This window comes from Terrapene carolina, unplaced genomic scaffold, assembly GCF_002925995.2.
Source record: "Terrapene carolina triunguis isolate 2854851 unplaced genomic scaffold, T_m_triunguis-2.0 Scaffold113, whole genome shotgun sequence".
Classification (NCBI taxonomy): domain Eukaryota; kingdom Metazoa; phylum Chordata; order Testudines; family Emydidae; genus Terrapene; species Terrapene triunguis.
In genome coordinates, this window is record NW_020664464.1 from 11,921,495 (window position 1) to 11,944,380 (window position 22,886).

A 22,886-nucleotide genomic window follows, 5' to 3' on the forward strand; every position below is an offset into this window, starting at 1 on the left:
ACACTTCATGCAATTACAAGAATCTTCAAGTTTAAGGCAATGAAATAAAAAAGAGACATCAGTGAGAGGCAACATGGAATAGTTTAACGTGGGGGAAGATTTCATTGAACATAACCATTGACTTTCTTAATTAAAACTGAAAAGCATTTTTAAACTTTATTTTAGGAAATCAGTGAGAAGAGGTGCACTAAAATAATCAGTTACAAACAAAAATTAACTCAACTTATTCAAAGAGTTAACAATAACATAACCTGCAGTTAACTGATTAGTACAATCAGAGAGAAGGTGATTTAGGAGATCGTGTTTATTGTTATACACCTTTCATTTAAAAATGCACTATAGTAGCTTAGGTAATGGATAACTACATTATGGATAATAGATTTCCCTACACTAATGTACTGAGTGATAATTATGTTTTGAAGTGCAGCTTCTCCAGATGCACTGTTCAGGTGCGCAGTGCCACTTGAATTTGGTATGGTTTAGGTTTCATGGATAATTCATACACTGGGGTCAGATCTAGCTGGTCTTGAAAGCATTTCTCAAGCTTCAGCTGTTGCAAAATGGTGGTGAAAATATTAAAAATCTCATTACGAGCTATGTCTTCTCCCAAACGCTTTCTTATTCCCATTCCAAAAACCAAAACTTTCTCAACAAGGCTTTTGTTGAGTTCACCATTTTCATTCAGAAATCTCTCCGGTCTAAACAAATCAGCATTTTCCCATAATGTTCTATGGTAAAAAGAAATAAATTTTTAGAAGCCCTTACAGAATATCACATGTACAGAAAACAAAGACAGAAATACAGAGCCTGTACTTCTAAATGAATGCATTTACTTATGGCCAATCTGAGTTCTTGAATAAGTCAAAATGAAATTTGCATTGGTTTTTCTCAAAAATTCCCAGAATTATGTAAAGAGGTCATGAAATGGAATTTTGTTTCATCATTCAACTGTACTCCTTTGATCCATGCATGGAGTAGATTCCAAAGGGGGCTGCCCGATGGGTGAACCTTGACAGTAATGAGCAGTGCTGGAGGGATGCATGCTATATCTACCTGCACCCTTTAGAGACTGCAGTGGGAAAGTAACAGTCCAATGCAGAGGCACCGTACCTCCAAATGGGTGGTCCTGGTTCCCTGAAGATCACAAAGTGGGGATCCCTGCTTCACTGACAGAACAAATTGGAAGAAAACTGCACAAAGAGAACCTAGCAGAGATGTTCCCTCCCTCAGATAATGATTAACAAATGAAGCCTGCCTCTGCTCTCACTGATGCCAGCATAAAGGAGGAGAAAGTCCAATGAAGTCAGCAGAATTACAGTGGGGTAAATTCTGTTTCAGTGAGATCAGATTCAGGGCCAGAAGTGGACCAGATCTCCTGCTCATTTAGCTGGTGAAAACTAGTCCTAAAGCTAGTTTAACTCTCTATTTGGGTACTCCCTAGGTAGAGTGGAGGCACCGCAGGGAAAGGGATGAACAAGGAAAATTGGGTGTGACTAGGATGCCCCTGTGCCCCAATGATCCCCAGGTGCTGGGCTGACTCCTTGGGGCCATAGATAGCTGGTGTAAAACAGAGAAGCCTTGAGTTGTGTCAGGGCCCAGCCCAACACCCAAACAGCCCCAGGATTGGAGGAATGTATCGGTGGCTGAAACCCACCCCATCATCCCCCATTCAGCTGCACTGAGAACTCTTTAACCTCAGCTGAGGATTTAGACTCTACCTTTATAAGAATAAGAAAAACGTGGGCAGTTGCACTAACTAGGTTAAAATTACTACAGTTATCAGGCTTTGTTTGACAGCTGGAGTCTAGAAATAATCTCTGCACCATATCACCTAAGACTATACATTGATAAAGTGCATGTTGGGGCTTTTCCAGGGAGGATCTGGTATTGGCCACTGTTGGAGACAGGGTACTGTGCTAGATGGCCCAATGATCTGTTTCCAAATGGCTGTCTCTGTTCCAATCATCTTCATAAACTGTTTTGAGGAGAATGAGAACTGCATTATTCTTGTATAGATATAAAATAGTAATGTACAATGTGTCCAAGTGAACACTCGTTATCATTTTATAAACATAAGTGAAAATACTGACTATAATAAAGTGCCAAATGTCCTTATGAAACATATAAACAAATTGGCAGATACTTACTCATCATGATTTACTTGATACATATTAACAAAGATACAGGAATCTTGGGGAATGAGGTACCCATTGAGAATGGTTTCTTTCGTTGCACTAGAAAAGGAAAATGTATCATATCAACATATGCTGATTATCTGAACATTCAGGGAACAAAATAATCCTTTTTCTTATCCCTATGCTTATATCTAATGAGTTGGATGATCGTACTTATTGTTACTGAATGTTAGACCATGTCACAAGGCACCAGGCTTGATCCCCTTCATCTACAACAGCAAACTGTTCCTGCAAACTAAAGGCCTAATCTGATTTCACACCCATTGACACTGATGTAACACAACTTGAGTTACTCTTGATTTACACTGGAATAAGTGAGATCAGAATCAGGCCCTTAATATCTATGGTAGAGCAATAAGACAGTTGGTGTAAATAGGTGGAGTTCTATTTTACTTCCACGGAGTGCCATGAATTAACACCAGCTGAGCATCTGGTGTTCATTTTAAGCTACGACTGTGATGCACTGTCATAACAGTATCAGAATTCCTTAATTTCCTTCACATATTTCACCTTGCCTACAATGGAAAAATCGACAAACGGGGATTTCAATCTCAAATTCAGAAAGGAAGCATGATAATTATCTCTACAACTCATTTTATTTAGACAGAAACAAACTTGTGTTTTGCTTCTTACCGGTGAGGAATGGTAAATGGTATAAATGAAGTGTGCCTTAAGATTTCACTTATGAAAGCTTCCGTATAATGCAATTCTTTCCTGTCATCAAATCTTGGTGACCTGAGTCCAATCTTTCCATCTTCAAAGAAAAAAATAGGAATGTTTAATGTGCTTCATGAAAATGACACGGGGCTTCATTTTTTGAAAAAGTAAATACGTTACCAATTTCTTCTTGAATTTTTGTCTGAATGTCTGGGTTGTTTACCAAATATAGGAAGATCCAAAATAGACATGTTGATACTGTATCAAACCCTGCAAAATAAATGGGTAACCAGAATGCTGCTTTAATAAAAATAGGATTAAACACACACACACACAAAACATAAGACCTGATTCTCCTCTTATATTGGCCAGGGAGTCAATGAAGTTGCATTGGTATAAAACTGATGTACATGGGAGAAAAATCAGGCCCAGGATATATGCCTGTTGAAGTACATTGAAAATCTCCCAAGAGTGGTGTTTAAAAGGTTGGCTGGATTTTTTTAATACCTACCAGCTCCAAAGATGTCATTCACAGTACTTATTATTTTATCATTAGATAAGGGTGGAGCTTTTCCATCACTTCTTTTGTCATTGCTTATACTTATTAGAGCGTCAGTAATATCTCTGAGATGATTCTAAAAGGAAACAAAAATCTCTGACATATTTTCATCCAACAAGATTTAACACAACATTCTGTACCAGTAGTTTTCTAACGTGAGATGCACAGACCATGTATCTTCATGAATCTTGGAAATTCCTGCTAAAACTATTCTTGCTAGTACAATTAATATTTTTTAAATATTTGCCACAACACATGGCAATTTATCTTGGAAAAGAACTGACCTCTGTATATTTCTGCAAAAGAAAATTAAGCTACTAGTCAGCAGTAGCTCAAAAAAACATGGTCCAGATTCTGCTCTCATTTACATTCTGTAACTCCAGAGTAATGCCATTCAATCAATCGAGTTACACTGTATTTATGCTGGCATCAAAATCTGACACCATTCTATCAATTGTTGCCTGAAAATATGTACTACTTACTAGTAGAAACGGAAAGTTCCTTTCATTTGATTACTCCTGAAATGGAAAAATCAAGATAATTGAATTCATCTGAGCGCTTGTTTAATAATATGCAGATTACATTACAAAAAATTACTTAGTAAAATGAGGGACAGAAATACTAGAAGTCTGTAGATTTACTCTGGAAGAACTTGGCTGTCTAACTGCCCTTTGGGTCTTTGAAAATCTCCATGCTACTCTTCATTATAAAAAGCATGGGGCCAAATCCTGAAGTACTGTGCTACTGATCCACACAAAGAAGGGTCTTCCACTAATGGATCTTGCCTTTGTCTGACCCAGATGTAGGAAGAGAGCAGGCAGTGGCATGGGTGGGCTGGGAATTTAGCTGCGGGAGATATCATCATCACCTCACCAATCTTGCAGGGAACCAACAGGAAAATGGGGCTGTATAACAGTGGAGCTGTACTTATTATGATTAGGCTTGGAAACATTCAAAATTTTTAAATCAATAAATACCAGTAAACATCAAACACATGCAAACCAATGGAAAAAAAAGTCCATTAATAATAATTGAAATGTACAGACAGGCAAAGTAAGAAAAATCTTCCTTGAGAACATATTAGAGTTTAATTTAAGGATATTTACTTTGTATATTTTGACATGGTACTGTATTAACAATTTGTGTTTTAATGGTTATAAAGCTTTAACTTTGTACATCTCAATGTCTATGGTCATTGAATAATTATTGGCTGATTCACCCAGCCCCCATAATCTCCCACAACTGTGAAAATTTAAATAGATAAACATTCAAAAAGATGCTTAAAGCCCATAATTCTGTGCAATTCTGAAAATGTAAATAGATAATAAAAAGCTTAAAAATAAATATCAATATCTGTCACAATTATAAATAATTAAATTCTGCCACACCAAATTATAATGGATCTGTGTTAAATTTTCTTTAGAACCCTTCATGGTGGGAATTCATGGTCAGGGAGCTGTGCTGACAGGATGCAGAATGGGATAAGAGGAGCTGGGGCAGAAGAATGGACCCTCACTACAGACAACCAGGAAGGGAGGATGAACCCAGACCTCTGTTCTTGCTCCTTCTTTTACTCAGGCTAATCTCTTATTGAAGTAAATGGGATTTAACTGAGTAAAGACTCAAGAAATTTCCCCACAATAATCTGTAAGGAATGTCCAGGAGTCTGAGGTGTAGGGTATGGTTTTCCTCTCTATTGCACACATACATCTGGAGTATCTCCACTGAATGTTATGGAACTGGGTCCCCAGTGTTGTAAAACCAGTGCAACTGATAGGAGAATCAGGTCCTTACATTATTCAGGACCAAAACACTTCATTGTGAACAACTTTAAAAAATAATCCTGTAAATGGTGCTATTTCCTTCAAACATCTCTCTTTAGAAGATGCAGACATCAGGTTTGTGGGGAACTTTTTATTATTATTATTTATTTATTTCGTGGTTGGTAGAAGTGGTCTCATGGAAATTTTTCTTCTGGAGTTAAAAAAAATATAGAATCCATTATTGAATCCTACAAAGTTGGTTGCTTTACTAACATCCTGTGGCAGTGTATTCCACAGGTTAATTATTCAATTTGGAATAAATATTTTAATTACTTTCAGATGTATTTCCTTTAAATTTACTTAGGTGACCTATATATTCTCATTATAAGAAAAAGTACCCAGTTGCCTAGCTATATACCATTCCATGTTTTATATATCTTCATTATGAATCCTCTTAACAACTACCTAAGCTAGATGGTCCTCGTCTTTTTAATTTCTGATCATGAGAAAACGTTTCTATGTCTCTAATAATTTTATTGTCCTCCTCTAGACCTTTTGTTTTTTGAGATAGGATGATCTAAATTGAACGCAGTAGTTGAGTACTTTGTTGCTACAAACACTGACATTTATATTCTCAAATTATTATTGTATCATGTTTGGAAGAAATGCTCATATTCTGTACTGGCATTACATAAAGAAACGGAGCCAAGCCTTTTTATTAATCACAAATCTATTTTATTGCCTTCCACTTTAGACATGATAATAAAAATAATTGGTTCACAAGCTATTTCAGTGCTTAATGTCAATATAATACATATTGAATGTCGTTTATTATTCCACTGTCTTTGTCTGCACTGTTGATAATAGCTGTTGACACAAGGCTATAATTTAAACACATTTCAGACCAGTCATTTTGTCCAATCTGTATGGACATCATATATGTTGGACAAGCCTGAAATTTTGGTTCTTTCATCACCAATCTCCATACCTAATTATATCCCTGATCCTGCAAACACTTCCACTTAAGCTTAATTTTACTACCATGAATAATTCCATTGATCTCAATGGAACTATTCACATGAGTAAAGAGGATGACATGGACAGGAGCAGAACCAGGGACCCGTGTGGAGGAAAGTAAGGAAAGGGTGGCTAGGGATCAGATGGATATTTTGGATGGGTGGCAAAAAAGGCAGGGCCTGTGGAAGAAGGACTTCAAAGTTGAGTGGAGGGGGCCTGCTTTGAGTTTCTGCATCAGCACAATGTATCTATGGCTATGCCCCAGTAAATGACATCCAGATCTAAGGGATTATTTCAGTTTTTGACAGGGTAATGGGAAAGCGGTGAAGTGGGTAGATCTCATTTGTGAATGTTGAACAGCACAGCATAAAAGAGGGAGATTAATCTGGCATACTGTGAAGTGTAACAGAAAAAACATCTGGCTTGAATCTCTCCTCACTACACAGGTGTAGACTAGGAATGACTTTATTGAAATCAATGAATTTACACTAATGCAGAACATGCATAAAAGGATAATCAGGCCTAACGTATCTGTTCCTTTTATTCCCTGTATTAGATGGAAGAGAGAGTCTAGCCAATGGTAGGGAGGAGAAATAAGTTGATTGTGCTAATGACTCCCATATACGTAGTACACAACTAAGGGTTGAAAGGATGCACAAATGATACTACTCTGTATAAATCTCAGAAAATTACCATAAATACTAGCCTGATTACTAATATAGGTCCTGAACCTGCAAATACTTATTTATATGCTTCGCTTGTCTACACAGAGCAGCAATGCGCACTATGGGGTGTGATTTCTAAGGCACACTAACGTGTTGTGCATTAATTGGTCCATGTAGACCCTGGTGGTGCACATTAAGGGTTCCTAGCACGCTTTCACGTAGTACTGTTTGAAACAGCACTACATTCAAGTACATTAGGGAATCTTTTGTGTACACCAGCAGGGTCTACACATACCAATTAACACACAACATGTTAGTGTGCTTTAGAAATCACACCCAAATTGCTGCTCTGTGTACACAAACCCTGATTTAAGTCCTTTTTTAAAAGCAATTGTTAAACTCCCCCTATTGTTTATGAAGGTCCAGATTTTCAAATGGGTATGTCTCTGATTCAAAATTGGGACCAAAATGTACTTGAAATTTATGTGTAGAGAGATGGCAATTTAAAGCTGTTTAGGTTTCATAGTTAGTCCAAAATAGTAGATCTAGATCTATTTTCTGGCCTATCGGATGCTTGATGTTCAGTCTGTGTAGTACCATTGTTAGGAAGATGAATATTTCCACGTGAGCAAAGCTTTTTTCCAGATACTTCCTCTTGCCAATCCTGAAGATCATTACTTTTCAGCTAGGTCCTTGATTTCTTGTCTATTTTCATCAAGAAATCTTTCAGGGCTAAACAAACCTGGGTTCTTCTATAATTTTCTAAAAATAAACATTACACTGTTAGGTATTTGATAGTTTAATATCTCAATTCTATGAGGTGCTGAGCACCTGTAACTCCCAATGAATTCAATGCAAATCCAGGGCGATCAGCTCCTTGGAGCATCAGGCTCTAAGATAGTAAAATTAGATATGTGTTTTCATGCTAACTGACTCATGCATGGCTCTTTCTTCAGAACAGTAGAAAACATGTGCTTTTTTCATATACTATAAACATGTTCAGGTCCTGAGAACCTGCAGCTCCCAATGGGCTCAGTTGTATTCCAATGAAAGCCAGCAGCAAAATTCCTATTGACCTAATTGGGCCTCAATTCAGGAAAACATCTCTATCTGGAAAGTATTTCGGCAGGTGCTTAACTTTAAGCATATATCTAAGCCCCACTGAAGTTTAAAGTTAAGTATGTGGTTAAGTGCTTTCCTGAATCATAGCCTGGAAGCCCATTGCTTGTGATGGGAGTTAAGGGTGCTGAGGATCTGTCCCTAATAGTCACAGAATAACAGAATGTTAATGTTGGTAATTTAAAAAAGTAAACCTCTCAATATTTGTTTAGTCAAGTCTATTCTTATGTATTTTGCAAGACTGATTTATATTAGAACAGTAAAGTTCTTTAATGAACCAAAGAAGAAACATAGAAAACAATAACTGTGAAATGCATCTGATACTAAGGGCTAGTCTACACTAGAAGCGCTACAGCTCTCCCGTTGGCATAATAAAACCACCTCTGTGAGAGGCGGTAGCTATCCCACCGACATAGCGGTGTTCACACCAGTGCTTAGTTTGGTGTAACTTATGTTGCTCAAGGGGGTGGCTAATTCAACCCCCTGAGCGACATAAGTTATATTGCCATAACCTGTAGTGTAGACCAAGCCCTAAGAGTTGCATGGAGGGAGGGACTTAACAAAATTTGTATTTGTATATTATTTTTCCAATATAGGTCACAATTATTTAGCTTCAAGTTAATGCAAATGATGATCACAGAGCATATAGGTAATAATTAATAGCTTATATTAGAACATAAGAATGGCCCTATTGGGTCAGACCAAAGGTCCATCTAGCCCAGTATCTTGTCTTCTGACAGTTGCCAGTGCCAGGTGCCCCAGAGGGAATGAACAGAACAGGTAATCATCAAGTGATCCACCCCCTGTCGCTCATTCCCAGCTTCTGGCAAACAGAGGCAAGGGACACCATTCCTGCCCATCCTGGCTAATAGCCACTGATGGACCTATCCTCCATGAATTTATCTAGTTCTTTTTTGAACCCTATTATGGCCTTGGCTTTCACAACATCCTCTGGCAAGGAGTTCCACAGGTTGACTGTGCGTTGTGTGAAGAAATACTTCCTTTTATTTGTTTTAAACCTGCCTATTAATTTCCTTTGGTGACCCCTAGTTCTTGTGTTATGAGAAATAGTAAACAAGACTTCCTTAACTACTTTCTCTACACTAGTCATGATTTTATAGCCCTCAATTATATTTCCCCTTAGCCATCTCTTTTCCAAGCTGAAAAGTCCCACTCTTATTAATGTCTCCTCATATGGAAGCTGTTCCATACCCCTAATCATTTTTGTTGCCCTTTTCTGAACCTTTTCCCATACCAATATGCCTTTTTTGAGATGGGGCGACCACATCTGCACACAGTATTCAAGATGTGGGCATACCATGGATTTATATAGTGACAACATGATATTTTCTGTCCTATTATTTTTTCCTTTATTATTCCCAGCATTTTGTTCACTTTTTTGACTGCCTCTGCACATTGAGTGGATGTTTTCAGAGAACTATCCACAATGACTCCAAGATCTCTTTCTTTCTTATGACTGATCTTTTGTCTAGTTTTGATCTCTCAAAGAAGTCACTACATGTAAGGGATTAATCTCATAACAGATATATAGATTCATAGATTTTAATGCCATAAGGGACCATTACATCATCTAGTTTGACCTCCTGCATAACACAGGCTGTATAATTTTACCAAGTTCCCCCTGCATTGTGCCAAATAAAGTGTGTTTAACTGAAGCATGTCTTTATACAGATTTCATCATGGAGAGTCTGAATATTCAGGATACATACAGTCTACGGGCAGGTCTACACTTACTTCCTGGTCCGGCCATAAGCAATCGATCTTCTGGGATCGACTTATCGCGTCTTGTCTAGACGCGATAAATCGATCCCGGATCAATCCCGGAAGTGCTCGCCGTCGACGCCGGTACTCCAGCTCGGCGAGAGGAGTACGCGGCATCGACGGGGGAGCCTGCCTGCCGCGTCTGGACCCGCGGTAAGTTCGAACTAAGGTACTTCGAATTCAGCTACGTTATTAACGTAGCTGAATTTGCGTACCTTAGTTCGAAGTGGGGGGTTAGTGTGGACCAGGCCTAGAACTTGCGATAACCTTGCATACTGGGCAACAAAATACAACTTACTCGTCATAGTTGATTTGATATTGATGGATGAAAACACAGGAATCTTTGGCAATAAAATATCCACTCAATACAATATCTCAGTGGTACTGCAAGAAAAGAAGGATACTAAAAAATCAACCACTTCATGTAGGGCTTGATCCAACTTCCATTAAAGTTAATAGATAGGCTCCCATTGACTTTAATGGAACTTACTTGATTCTTAGTCAGTTTTTGATTATACAAATTTAATTATGAAGAGAGAAAATGTATTTTTATTAGAAGTTCTGAATGTTTTAAATTATAAATAAGCTTTACTGAAAGGGAAAAAAATGTCTTGTAGGTCACTACAAGTACTTCAAATTATTTGTAAAACACTCTGACAATAAGAACCCTTTGTCATTTCTTTGCATTTTGTTCCTATCTTTCTTTTAATGAAAATGTTATTTATTTTCTTAAGCAACAAAGAAAAAATACAATATAAATCATAGTTACATCCTAATATAAAAATATGTATATTTAGGTGAATCAGATAAAAGTTCTGTAAGCCAGTGAGAGCTGTTGACTGCTTAGCATAGGGATCGGCAATCTCTGGCACACGGCTTGCCAGGGTAAACACCCTGGTGGGCCGGGCCGGTTTGTTTACCTGCCGCATCCGCAGGTTCAGCCGATCGCGGCTCCCACTGGCCACAGTTCGCTGTCCCAGGCCAATGGGGGCTGTGGGAAGCGGTGCGGGCCGAGGGATGTGCTGGCCGCCGCTTCCCACATCCCCCATTGGCCTGGAGCGGCGACCTGCGGCCAGTGGGACCTGCGATCGGCTGAACCTGCGGATGCGGCAGGTAAACTGGCCCGGCCCATCAGGGTGCTTACCCTGGCGAGCTGCGTGCCAAAGTTTGCCGATCCCTGGCTTAACACATTTCAAAATCAGCCAGATGCCCATCTCTGGATTTAGGATCCTAACTTTAGGCTCCAGCTTTTTAAAAAATATTGGCCTAAATAAATAAAACTCTTAATATGGTGTAATATCTTTAAAAGCTACTATCATCATTATTATGGAAAATTATCAATGTAACAGTTTTTACAATACAGACTGCAAACTTTTTACTAAATACTTACCAATGAGGAATCATGAAAGGCATCTAAGATGCATGTTGAACACTTCATAAATTAAAGCTTCAGTGTAGGGAACAGAAGACCTATCTTCAAATCCGGGCAGTCAGCTTGACCCAATTTTCTTATCTGCATGTGCAGAGACAAAAACGAATGTCAGTGAAAGATATCACACCATACTAAGAAATAGACTTTGATGAGTGCAACACTTTACAAGATGAAAACATGCATATTTCAAAACACTCCTAAAGAGAAATTTTCAAAGAGGCCTCAACCTGGCCTCTTGGACTGAATGGACAGAGCAACTAAGGATGAAAAAATGGAAATACATAAACCTGGCTGTAGAACTTACTAGTTGCAAAATAGTTATGCCAGTAACAGCCCTAGTGCAGATGCAGTTATAGAAAGTGTTTTATACCCGTATAACTTATACTGGTATAAAGCTGAAGAAGAGAGCTCTGTGGCTCAAAAGCTTGTACCTTTCACCAACAGAAATTGGTCCAATAATATATATCTATCTATCTAGACACTTTTTAGACTCACTGAGCTTAGTAGCTTAGAGGCTGGTCTATGTGAAATGCATGTGATGTTTCCATTCCAGTTCGCAGTAGACTCCACATAACATAGGCATCACAGCTGGGATCAGAGAGGCTAAGCACTGAGGGCCTTGTTTCCTGAGTTGTGGAGTGACTCCTCTGAGCCAATGAGAGTTGAGGGCACTCCCGCCTAACAGGAGGTGCACAGCACAGCCCTGGTGATATGAACATGGGCCTCTACCTCTATTACTTGCTTTTTAGACAGTTGTCCAGGTCAACAGTAACCAAACGTTTTAAATACCCCTATCAGGTTAGGCTTGAGGCCATTATAAAGGTTCTGTGAAGAAGTTTCTTGTGGCTGCTGCCTCAGCTACATTTTTGTTTCTAGTCCTGTAAAGGCTTTTCAATTCTAGCCATGTTGATCTGGCACTTTTCAGGGTAGCTAAATTAATTCATTGAAAACTAAATGAATTAAAACATCAGATTTAAAATACAGAGCAAACTGTAACAAAGTGTGTTTAAGAAAAGATCCCTGAGTAGTTTTTCCCCCTCATTGAGTGACTGAAAGTGCTGTGCTGCCTGTTTCTAAGACTGCCCAGCACTACCAAACGGGGGGGAGGATGGGTGGCTAAAATGAGCAACTTTTAGATATTATTTTTTAACTATCTTGTCTATTAAAGCAATTTTGAACATTGTTACTGAAAACAGTTTGTCAGAACTTTTAAAAAGTATGTGAAACTAAAAACAAAAAATTCTAATTTTTTCAGAAAAATAATTGGCATTTTTTGACCAGCTGTAGTAATGAATAGACTTGGAGCTGGCCTTCAGGAAACAGGTGAATTTCACTCTGTGTGTCTATCACTGTGGTACATGAGTACTTGGAAGCAATGTGGTTGGATATATCTTGAATGAGAGATTTATTCTACTCTGATTTATCCAATTTTTACACTGGTGAAAATCCAGTGACTTCAGTGAACTCACACCTGATTTACAGTGGTGTGAGTGAATGATTTGTCATTTGGAAGTGGATAATGTTTGATTTTAGAAGATTGTGCTTGCCTGAAATTTTTTGCTTATATTGATTTTAGATGAAAAACCTTTGCATATTTATGGTGGCAACTCAATGGTAGCATGGTTATTAAATCAATTTTCCCAATTATTATTAAATGGGAACTGAAATGCCTCCTTTATATTTTGCAACATTTATAGTTCTGTACATTAGTAATGGCAAATACACTGAAAAATCAAGGAAAACTTTAAAACAAAGCTGCTCCTGAATGTTCCGGAATGTAATGTACTGCCAGGATGACAGAAGAGGTCTGTAGCTTCTAGCATTTAGCAGTAAAATTGTTCTAATGTTCTGTTTACACAATTTCATATCTTACCTCTGTTATATTCTAAGTTCTCAAATTCCACTGAACAAAAATATTCTGAATCACCAAAGAAACAAAATTTAAAGACTGGCCTTCCTAGAAATATTCTGTTGCTGTGTTGCAGTCTGAAAGCGGGTGCTGATACAAAAAATAAGCACCACAGATTCTACTTAGTTGTAATACACATTGGCTTGCATAGAGATCTTCTGTGTCTGTCCATTAATCAGCATTCATAAGTTTATCTGAGCCGAGAAAATGAAATGAGCCTATGTAACAATTGGTGAAGAAAATCAAAGATATAATGTAGCTGAGAAGGGATTTTCTGTTTTGATTTGGTTGCATGTACCAGGCTTGTGATACAATTTGTTAGTTTATGTGTTCTAGACTTGACTAGTCACAGCAAACAGCTTTGAAAGGTTGGACTAAAAGCCGATGTTATTTTAAATGGGAATTTTATCTTCTGTAATAAACAGCCTTAATATATAACCGAAAAATACAGAGATTTAAATCTTACAAGATTGAGAACAACTGGAATTAGGTCATTTGGAATAATTACAGATTACTAGAAATGAGAGGGGGAAAATGGTCCCTGGACAGGACTGGCATGGGGGAAGTCACCTTTGCCCCTTTCCTGCTCCTACAATGAGCAAAGGTCTGGCGGACCTGAGTACTAAGCCCACCTTTTTCCCTTTTGCATTGAAATTACTCTTTTTTTAAACTGTGTGGACAGTGATCTTTGAGGCTCTGATAGGGCCATGGAGGACTCTCCCTTGTGGAAAGAAGAAATACAGTTACATTTGGCTGCATGAGTGGTCTGACTGGTAGTACAGTATGCTGTCTCATGGCAGAGCCTGGTCTGAGAGCCACATTAGGGCTTCTACTCAGGGTAACCGAGCAGAGTCATTGTTCTTTGCTTCTGAGGAAGGCAAAAGCTATTTATCTATGATGTTTTGAGTACTGCTACATAGAGGGTAGACCCAGGGACTGTGGGATTCAATATTGAGTAAAATGGCTGCCCAGAATGAAGTTTTCTGTGAAAACCCAATGACTCAATTTGTAACTGCCAGTAATACTGATTGTCAGTTTAGGAATATGCTTGGGGTTGGGTTAGGGTCAGGGAGGGATAGCCCTGCTCACCTGCTGGAAACCTTGGGGCCACCCACCCACTGAAGATGACCACCTCCACTAGAACGATATCATGCAAGGCCTTTGCTTGCACAGAGCTAAGCACACTGTGCTCCCATGGGCCTCAAAGAGAGGCACTCAGCACTTTTTCTGAAGCAACTAAGAGCATTGCGAAAAGAAAAGAAAAGAAAAGAAAAGAAAAGAAAAAAGGGAGTCAGATTTCATTGGTATTTTTGTCATGTATCTTCTGTAGATTTCCATAGTTTAGCTGTCACATAGCCTGTTTACTTTAAAGATGAAACACACAACAGAGTTGATGTAGTCTGCAGAACATTTATAAAATCTCAGTTTCCAATGAGGTTTAATTTGAGCTTGAGGGGGTACAAAGAAAAAAAACAGGTGTAGAATGGAACTGGATTAACTGTTAAATCGCTCAAATAATATTGAGGAATTCAGACACCTATTCAAACCTCTCTGAACCTTTTTTGGGCTGGAAATCAAGCTAGGAGTCCCACACCAACTGAAGGAACAGGCACAACCACACTCTCACTAATAATGTCAATGGGAATTTTGCCATTGATGTCAACGGGATAAGGATCAGGCCATTGGAATAGGCCCTTGAGTGCTTCTGCTTTCCATGTCAGCCAAATTGTAAATTAATGTCTCCTAGAAATACATTTAATTTTGCTTTAATAAGACAGTTATTGTCCTGTAACCTAATAAATGCCAATTGACTGTTAAATTAATTGAACTTTAATAAATTAATGTAATGGATTTAAAACTCCATTGTCATGACCATCTTGAAGCTACATAGAGCTCTTCCTCAGGTCTCTTACTTTTTAATCATACATTTATAGACATTAGAGATGTTTAGGGTTTGTTTGCACTGCACTGGAATTTAGAAACAAAATATATAACTTTAAAAATTACAAGACATTCTAAACTGCACTTGCATTGAGGTAAAAACTAGTAAAACATTTTTTCTAAATGAAGGGATCACTCGTCAAATGTATTTCAGTTTTGTAAACTATTCATGCAAGAGCTCTAATTCTAGAAACATACAATACTGAAGAAAATATGATTAATCCAACAGTACCACCAATAAGAAACAAGTTATTATTAAAAAAGCAATTTAACTTTTAAAAGGTTATAAATACAAACATACATACTGTGATACAGAATCCTATCCATCAATTTTACCCAATCTGAACATTATTTTTCCTCAGAATTATTAAAGTGCAGTCTGTACTTTCTTTACAATCCATGCATTTCATTAAAAAAGTTACTCCTGAAGCTATTCTGCTTCTTTTTTTTTTATGGTAGAATCTGTTTTGGAAAAAAAAATCCTTTCAAAGATTTTGTTTATGGATTGTAGTGATGAGGGTGGGTGGATGGGTATTTTGCAGCCAGTTCTGCGTGGAGCTCCTGCAGCAGTTTGAGGCTGGAATGAAGAACTTTCAGACACTCTTGTGCTTCCAAATTTTAGGGGGAGGAGCGACGAGGATGAGTTTGATGTTGGAGAAGCAAGCACTAAATTATAGATGATGGAGAATGTAATTCACACAGCTATGTGTAAAACTTCAGTGTGTTTTCTGAAAAAAGCTTCAAAGAACATGTGAGGTTGCTGCTAAAACCTTTCCCCTCAAAGGAATCACTCTGACTATACAGCAAATGCATTACTCCACAGGAGAGTTTGGAGTCTCAGCTTCTCTTTTTGTACTCTGCCTCCTATTCTCTCTTCTCCTCAGATTCTTATAGTGCTCTCATTACTGTAGATTAGAATCTGAGCAAATTCCAGTAGTGCATGAGGAACGTGACTACCACCCCCCCCCCACACATCACACCTACCTCCTTGCTGTTTATTCTTTCACACATCCTCTTGGGGACTTAAGTGTATGCTATGTTGTGTAGAGTTATTTTCACCCCCTCTTTTCCTTCCTATCTGTTGCTCCTCACAAATCTGTGTTCTAAACATTTTCATGACAACTAGATGAGAACTGCAAATATCCCAGTGAATCCATAACATATGGATTTAGAAATAACATCATGCATTGCTAAATTGTCCTTTATTGGTTAGCCATTCCCTCTCTTATGCAAAGAGCACTAGAAAGGACAGGGAGGTATGGAGAGAAGGCATGAAAAAATCAACCCATACTTTGAATAATTACAAAGCATAGCAAAGTTTTAAATAAAGAGGCTTGCTCTTTTCATATAAAAAATGTGATACCTTTTCACTGAACCAACAAAACACTATATTATACAAGATTTGTAGTTAATACAATAAGCAAATTATGAATATTATTTATAGTTTGTACAGCAATAACACTTCATAGACAGACACTGTAATCCTTCTGCCCCTTCTATGCTCTCTCTCTTTTAGGCAGGTCCATAGGGTTATGTGAAAGTACATATCTAGTGTAGTAACGTATCATTTCTGCATAGCTGAATATTTGTCCTGAATTCCTCTTGGTCTGTCAGGGTCACTGCATTGCCGTGAAATTCTGCCCTCTGCTTTTGCGGGGTGATTTGGGTATAAGGGTGCTATTCGAGGTAAGGTTACTTCACCTTCTTTCACTGGAGTGAATGGCCCTGGCTTTAGTGGAGCTACACTGATTCACAACAACTGAGGATCTGGCCCTTGTCCTTCCCTTCAAACACCAACATAACTCTTTCCCTCCCTACTTATCTGATACAGCCTCTTATCTTCCCCACAGCCTTTCTGCTCCACCAGTGATGCCAGCCTCAATGCCCTGTTCATCCATTTCCACCATTTCTGCTTCCCCAGCTTGCTCTCCTAGCATTCAGATCTGGCCTGACTCCTGATGCTGGAATTATGGTTTCTGACCTCTGAATCATCTCCTGCTTCTGACCTCCCAGTATCCCCACCCAGCTGAATCTTGACTCCAGTCTCATGACTGTGGACTCTGGCTCTGATTATTAGGTCTGGCTGCCCACAACCCAGCTGTGACAATTTCCTGTTTTAGTTTTGTTTCCCCAATTAATAGTACATGGGTTCAAAAACTCATTAACATAAGTGTTTTGTCTAATGTACAATGTTCTAACATACATTGTACACACAGATATATGTCCTGAGCATTGCAAGAGATCTTATGCAGACATATAGGTCCTTTGTAGTATTCCACACATACATAAAACATGAGACAAATTTACTGAGCCAAGAAATACAGGAGTCAGGAGTATGCCCTAACTTGTTGAGGTTAATTAATCAGTTAATTATTAATAATATAAATCAGCCAGAACCAAATGTTCTAATCTGAGCAACACTGAACTTTAAATCAGAATTCAAATCGGTAACAAACCCCAATCTGAATTTTGTGATTAGGGTTTACCTCTGCAATATCTCAAATGGGAACCCAGAATCCAAACACTGCCAAATTTTGAGGTTATTCAAAATCTGTACCTGAACCTGGATAAAGTGTTGTGGCTTTGCCTCATTTCCAATTATTATTGTTTGATTGTTAGGAGTTATGAGAGACAAGGTTATATCCATATTTAGAAAGACTGTGGTGCCCTCTGATGTTTGTTTTTTGAAACTACCCAGAGAGATTTATTTAATGTATGTTTGCTCAATTTAGAAACTATGCTCAGTCACCAATGTCTCTGAGCACATATATTCAGTTAAACACAATACTTTTTATTTTTTTCACCGAGCAGTCATTCCGACACACCAGACTCTGACATTTAAATCTGGAAACTGTTAGCTGGGATTCCTAATCTGATTTCAGTTGTTGTAGTTGCTCATGGAGAGAAAAAGGGCCTCCCAAATTCACCTCTGCCTCAGTCAGAGCAGAGGTGAACCCTGACCTCAAACTACAGGAGGTGATGATCTGACCATGACATTTGTAATTTTCACCCCCATAGTCACCAAATCTTATCCAAAAGCAACCCCCAGGGTGTGCCCATCTGAATGCATAAAGCCAGAAATCATCTTTGGAATGACATGGTGGTCACTATTATGATCTAATCCTGATCCTATCCTCATGTTTGCAGTGCTGTTGTAGTCATATTGGTCCCACCATATTAGGAAGACAAGGTGCATGATCTTTTATTTTACCAACTTCTGTTGATGAAAGAGAAAAGCTTTCAAACTACACAGAGCTCTTTTTCAGGTCTGGGAAAACTATTCCATGTCACAGCTAAATACAATTGTTTAACACAAGTAGTTGGGAGACAGACCTGTCCTCGCTTACAGACAACCCCCCAACCTGAAGCAAATACTCACCAGCAACCACACATCACTGAACAAAAACACTGACCCAGGAACCTATCCTTGCAACAAAGCCTGATGCCAACTCTGTCCACATATCTATTCAAGTGACATCATCATAGGACCTAATCACATCAGCCATACCATCAGGGGCTCGTTCACCTGCACATCTACCAATGTGATATATGTCATCATGTGCCAGCAATGCCCCTCTGCCATGTACATTGGCCAAACCGGACAGTCTCTACGCAAAAGAATTAATGGACACAAATCTGACATCAGGAATCATAATACTCAAAAAACAGTGGGAGAACAGTTTAACCTGTCTGGTCATTGAATGACAGACCTGCGGGTGGCTATTTTACAACAGTAAAGCTTCAAAAACAGACTCCAACGAGAGACTGCTGAGCTGGAATTGATATGCAAACTAGATACAATCAATTTAGGATTGAATAAGGACTGGAAATGGCTGAGCCATTACAAACATTGAATCTATCTCCCCTTGTAAGTATTCTCACACTTCTTATCAATCTGTCTGTACTGGACTATCTTGATTATCACTTCAAAAGTTTTTTTTCTCTTACTTAATTGGCCTCTCAGAGTTGGTAAAACAACTCCCACCTGTTCATGCTCTCTGTATGTGTGTATATATATCTCCTCAATATATGTTCCACTCTATATGCATCTGAAGAAGTGGGCTGTAGCCCACGAAAGCTTATGCTCTAATAAATTTGTTAGTCTCTAAGGTGCCACAAGTACTCCTGTTCTTTTTACAAGTAGTTAACACATTTTAAGGGACCATCATAGGACCAAAAAAAAAAAAGACTTGTGAAGCCTTTAACAAACAAACCTTTAGCCTCCGCACCAGAGGACAGCTATGCAGTCCCTGAAATCCAATCACCAGATAGTGATCAAATCAGCAGACAAAGGGGGTGCTACCTCAATGAGGCCAACCAGAAATTCTCCAACAACACCTACTATAAAGGACTCAAGATCCCACACTACAATTCACCCAGCACTTTAAGGATATCATGAAATCCTCCCCCAAACATTACTCCAAGAAAAAATCCTACAATCTCATCCCCACAAACCCATCCCAGGGATCTTCTACATGCTTCCCAAGATACACAAACAAGGGAACACAGGTAGATCCATCATATCTGGCTCTTACTGAAAGAATATCAGGACTCATAGACACCGTCCTCAAACTACTCACACACACAAGGAGCCAGCTTTCTTCAGGACACAACCGACTTCCTCCAGAAACTCTGCAATATTATCAACCTCCCTCAGAATGCCATCCTTGCCACTAGGGATGCCACCTCCATATACACCAACATCCCTCACAATGGTGGCATTGATTCCTGCCTCAAATATCTCAGAGACAATGGACAACACTCAGATATTCCCCCCAACACATCATTAAACTCATCCATTTTATCCTCACGCATAATAATTTTACGTTCAACAACTAACACTTTGGCCAAACTATGGGAACAGCCATGGATTTAAGGATGCTTTCCAATATGCCAACTTCTTCATGGGCCACCTTGAGGAAGACTTTCTGGACAAATGCACCACAAAACCAATGATATACCACCACCCATTCATCAAACTCTCTCTAGAACATTCCTGCAGCAACATCAGTTTCCTGGATGCTACAATCAGCTTCAATGATGGAACCCTATTCAGACAACTGTATAAAAGAATACCACAGATCACCACACTTACCTCCACAGATCCAATAACTACCTCAGTCGCACCAAGAAATCTGTTATCTACAGCCAGGCCCTCAGATACCACAGAATATGATACCAGGAGAAAGTCCAGGAGCACACCTTTACACACTTAAAACTGCCTTCACCAAACAAGGATGTTCCACCAGAGAAGTAGATCACATCATGGAATGGGCTACCCTGAGAGAACCTGCTTAAACACGGGGGGGAGGGGAACCTCTGACCACACATCCTTAGTTGTCTCCTGCCACCTCCCCTGGAACCTAATTATAACTTATACTTGATGTATAGCAAGTATACATGTATATAGCACTCTGATCTCACTTCCACCAGTTTTACATGTGTTGTTACATTGAAGTTAATGTAGTTACACTGTAACTCAGTACTGCCAACTCCAAACATTCTAATACCATGAGCCAGATGCAAAAAAAAAAAAAAAAAATTAAAATGTCAAATTTGAGGTTCTTTTTTCTTGCCTTCTGGGTTTTATGCCTTTAGGATTCACATTTTTAAGCTTTTCTCTGCAACCATGAGGGTTAGAAACTTACATTTATTATAAAATGAGAGCTGCATTCTTATGTAATAATAGCATTCCAGGATCTAAGTCTAAAAGAAAATACCAAATATCACGAGACACACAATAAAGTCAAGAGAACTGGCAACAGTGTGGGAGTGTGGCTGCAGAGACCAAATGTGATCCCCCATCTTGGAAGGCAGGGATTGCAAGGATAGATCATCAAACTGCAGATGGTACCAGGCAGTAGGTGCTAGTTGCTGTAATATAAAACTTTTGAATAAAGGAATAATTGTTAAATACAAATTCTCATTGCTTTAATGCAAATAGGATCCCTGCTGACTGAGGCTGTCTGGAAGTGGCCATGAATAAGCACATCTGTCAGGTATCCTGGCTCCATCCACTACACCAATTTCCTCAAAGACCTCCCCTGTAGCCCAGTGGGGGAGGGCTTTTTAGATTCCTTGAACCACTGTGCCTTCCTTTCAAGCAGACATTTTCACCACAGGGGTCTTGCAGCTTGGCATCTACTATAGTGAAAATCAAGCCCGAGGCATTGCTTTTATAGGCCTGACATGGCATTATTTTATGTATTTTTTATCTATGTTATATGATGTATTTCTCTTTCCCTGAACTCATGTCCTATTACCTTAATATTTAATATTGATCTTTTTTTAATTGGCTGTGCTGAAAATGATGTAGTATGAAGAGACTGTTGGGAAATTGATAATTTTTGCTTCATAGAGCTTTTCACAAGGAAAAGGAATGAAATTAGCCTCATCGCTTTATTGTTTTTTGTCAACATTTGATCAGGCTCATGTGCTAAAAGCTTTGTCCTCAAATTCTGATGTTATTGCTGACCAAGATGCAGATGGGTTTGGGGTGATGCGGTTAACATTCATCTCCTAAAAATATGTTGTGGGGCGAATACTTAACCCTAGGAGTTTTTACATATAGTGAAGCATTTGACTCCATAACTAATAAACCACTTCATCATCATCATCATCATCATCATCAATGTTCCTATTACACCTCCGGCATTTAGGGCAGTGAGGAAGCTCCTCCACTCCTGTCTGTTTCTGGCAAGTCTTTCAATGGTTCCCCAGCTGTGTCCCAGGTTTTTCAGCTCGGCTTCCACACCTCTTTACCATGTTGTTTTCAGGTGGCCTCGTTTTCGCTTGCCTTCAGGTGTCCATCTTATTACTACTCTGGTGATGAAATCAGTTTCCATCCAAAGCACATGACCGATCCATCTCCCACGCCTCCTGGCAATGATGGTGCTCAGATCCTCTTGGCTGCACTGTGTCAATAGATCGTGGTTTGAAATTGTTCTGGCCAAAAGATACGGAGGATTTTTCTGAGGCAGGTTGTATGGAATGAAGACAGTTTGGACATGTCATACTTTCTCATTCGCTAGCATTCTACACTATAAAGTAGTGTTGAAAGTATGCAGCTCTGATAAATCTTGAGTTTGGTTTTGGTGTTGTATTTTGATGATTTCCAGACTGTATTTAAGCTCCTGAAGGATGTTCCTGGCTTTATTGATTTTGTTCCGGATGTCCTGGCTTGTTCCACCATCCTGGCTGATGGTGCTGCCCAAGTATGTGAATGTTTCTACCTTGGTGAGAACATAATCCTATATCCGTATCTGTGATGGTGAGGCAATATTAAAAGTCATGGTATCTGTCTTATTGCGGTTGATTTTCAGTCCAATTTGCTGACTGAATGCATTGAGTTGAGTTGGTTTTTTCTTGTATATGGTGTTGGGTATGTGATAGGAGAGTGACATCATCTGCGAAGTCCGGGTCTTCAAGGGATAAGAAGAGTGTCCATTTAATGCCTCTTGGCATGTCTTCTGTTGTACGCCGCATTACCCAGTCGATGGCAATGTTGAAGAGGATTGCAGACATGACAGACCCCTGACGTACTCCTGTTTTGACTTCAAAACTGAGCTCACTGTGATCAACACTGCATGTAAAGTTGAAATAGAATCTTTTGATGACATTGATTATAGGGAAAGAAATTCCATATGTCCTCAGAATGCGCCATAGGCTGGTCCTGTGAATGCTATCAAAAGCCTTCTCAAAGTCTATGAAATTTATGTAGAGTTGCCATTGCCATTCTAAGCACTTCTCTATTATGTTTCGTAGAGTGAAGATCTGGTCTGTGCATCCACGCTCTTTCCAAAAACCAGCTTGCTCTTTTCTGAGAAGTCTATCAACTGCCTCTGATA

The 22,886-nt window shown here is 38.9% G+C and overlaps 1 protein-coding gene across 1 annotated transcript; it reads right to left on the reverse strand.

Moving 5' to 3' along the window:
- Nucleotides 1-445: 445 nt before the first annotated feature.
- On the reverse strand, nucleotides 446-17,686 carry LOC112114351 (cytochrome P450 1A1-like). Its single transcript, XM_029911692.1, has 6 exons — nucleotides 17,597-17,686; nucleotides 3,364-3,487; nucleotides 3,033-3,122; nucleotides 2,829-2,949; nucleotides 2,148-2,234; nucleotides 446-728 (listed from the first exon to the last, which is right to left on the reverse strand). Exons 1-6 carry the CDS (start codon nucleotides 17,684-17,686, stop codon nucleotides 446-448), a joined length of 795 nt encoding a protein of 264 aa, XP_029767552.1.
- Nucleotides 17,687-22,886: the final 5,200 nt, after the last annotated feature.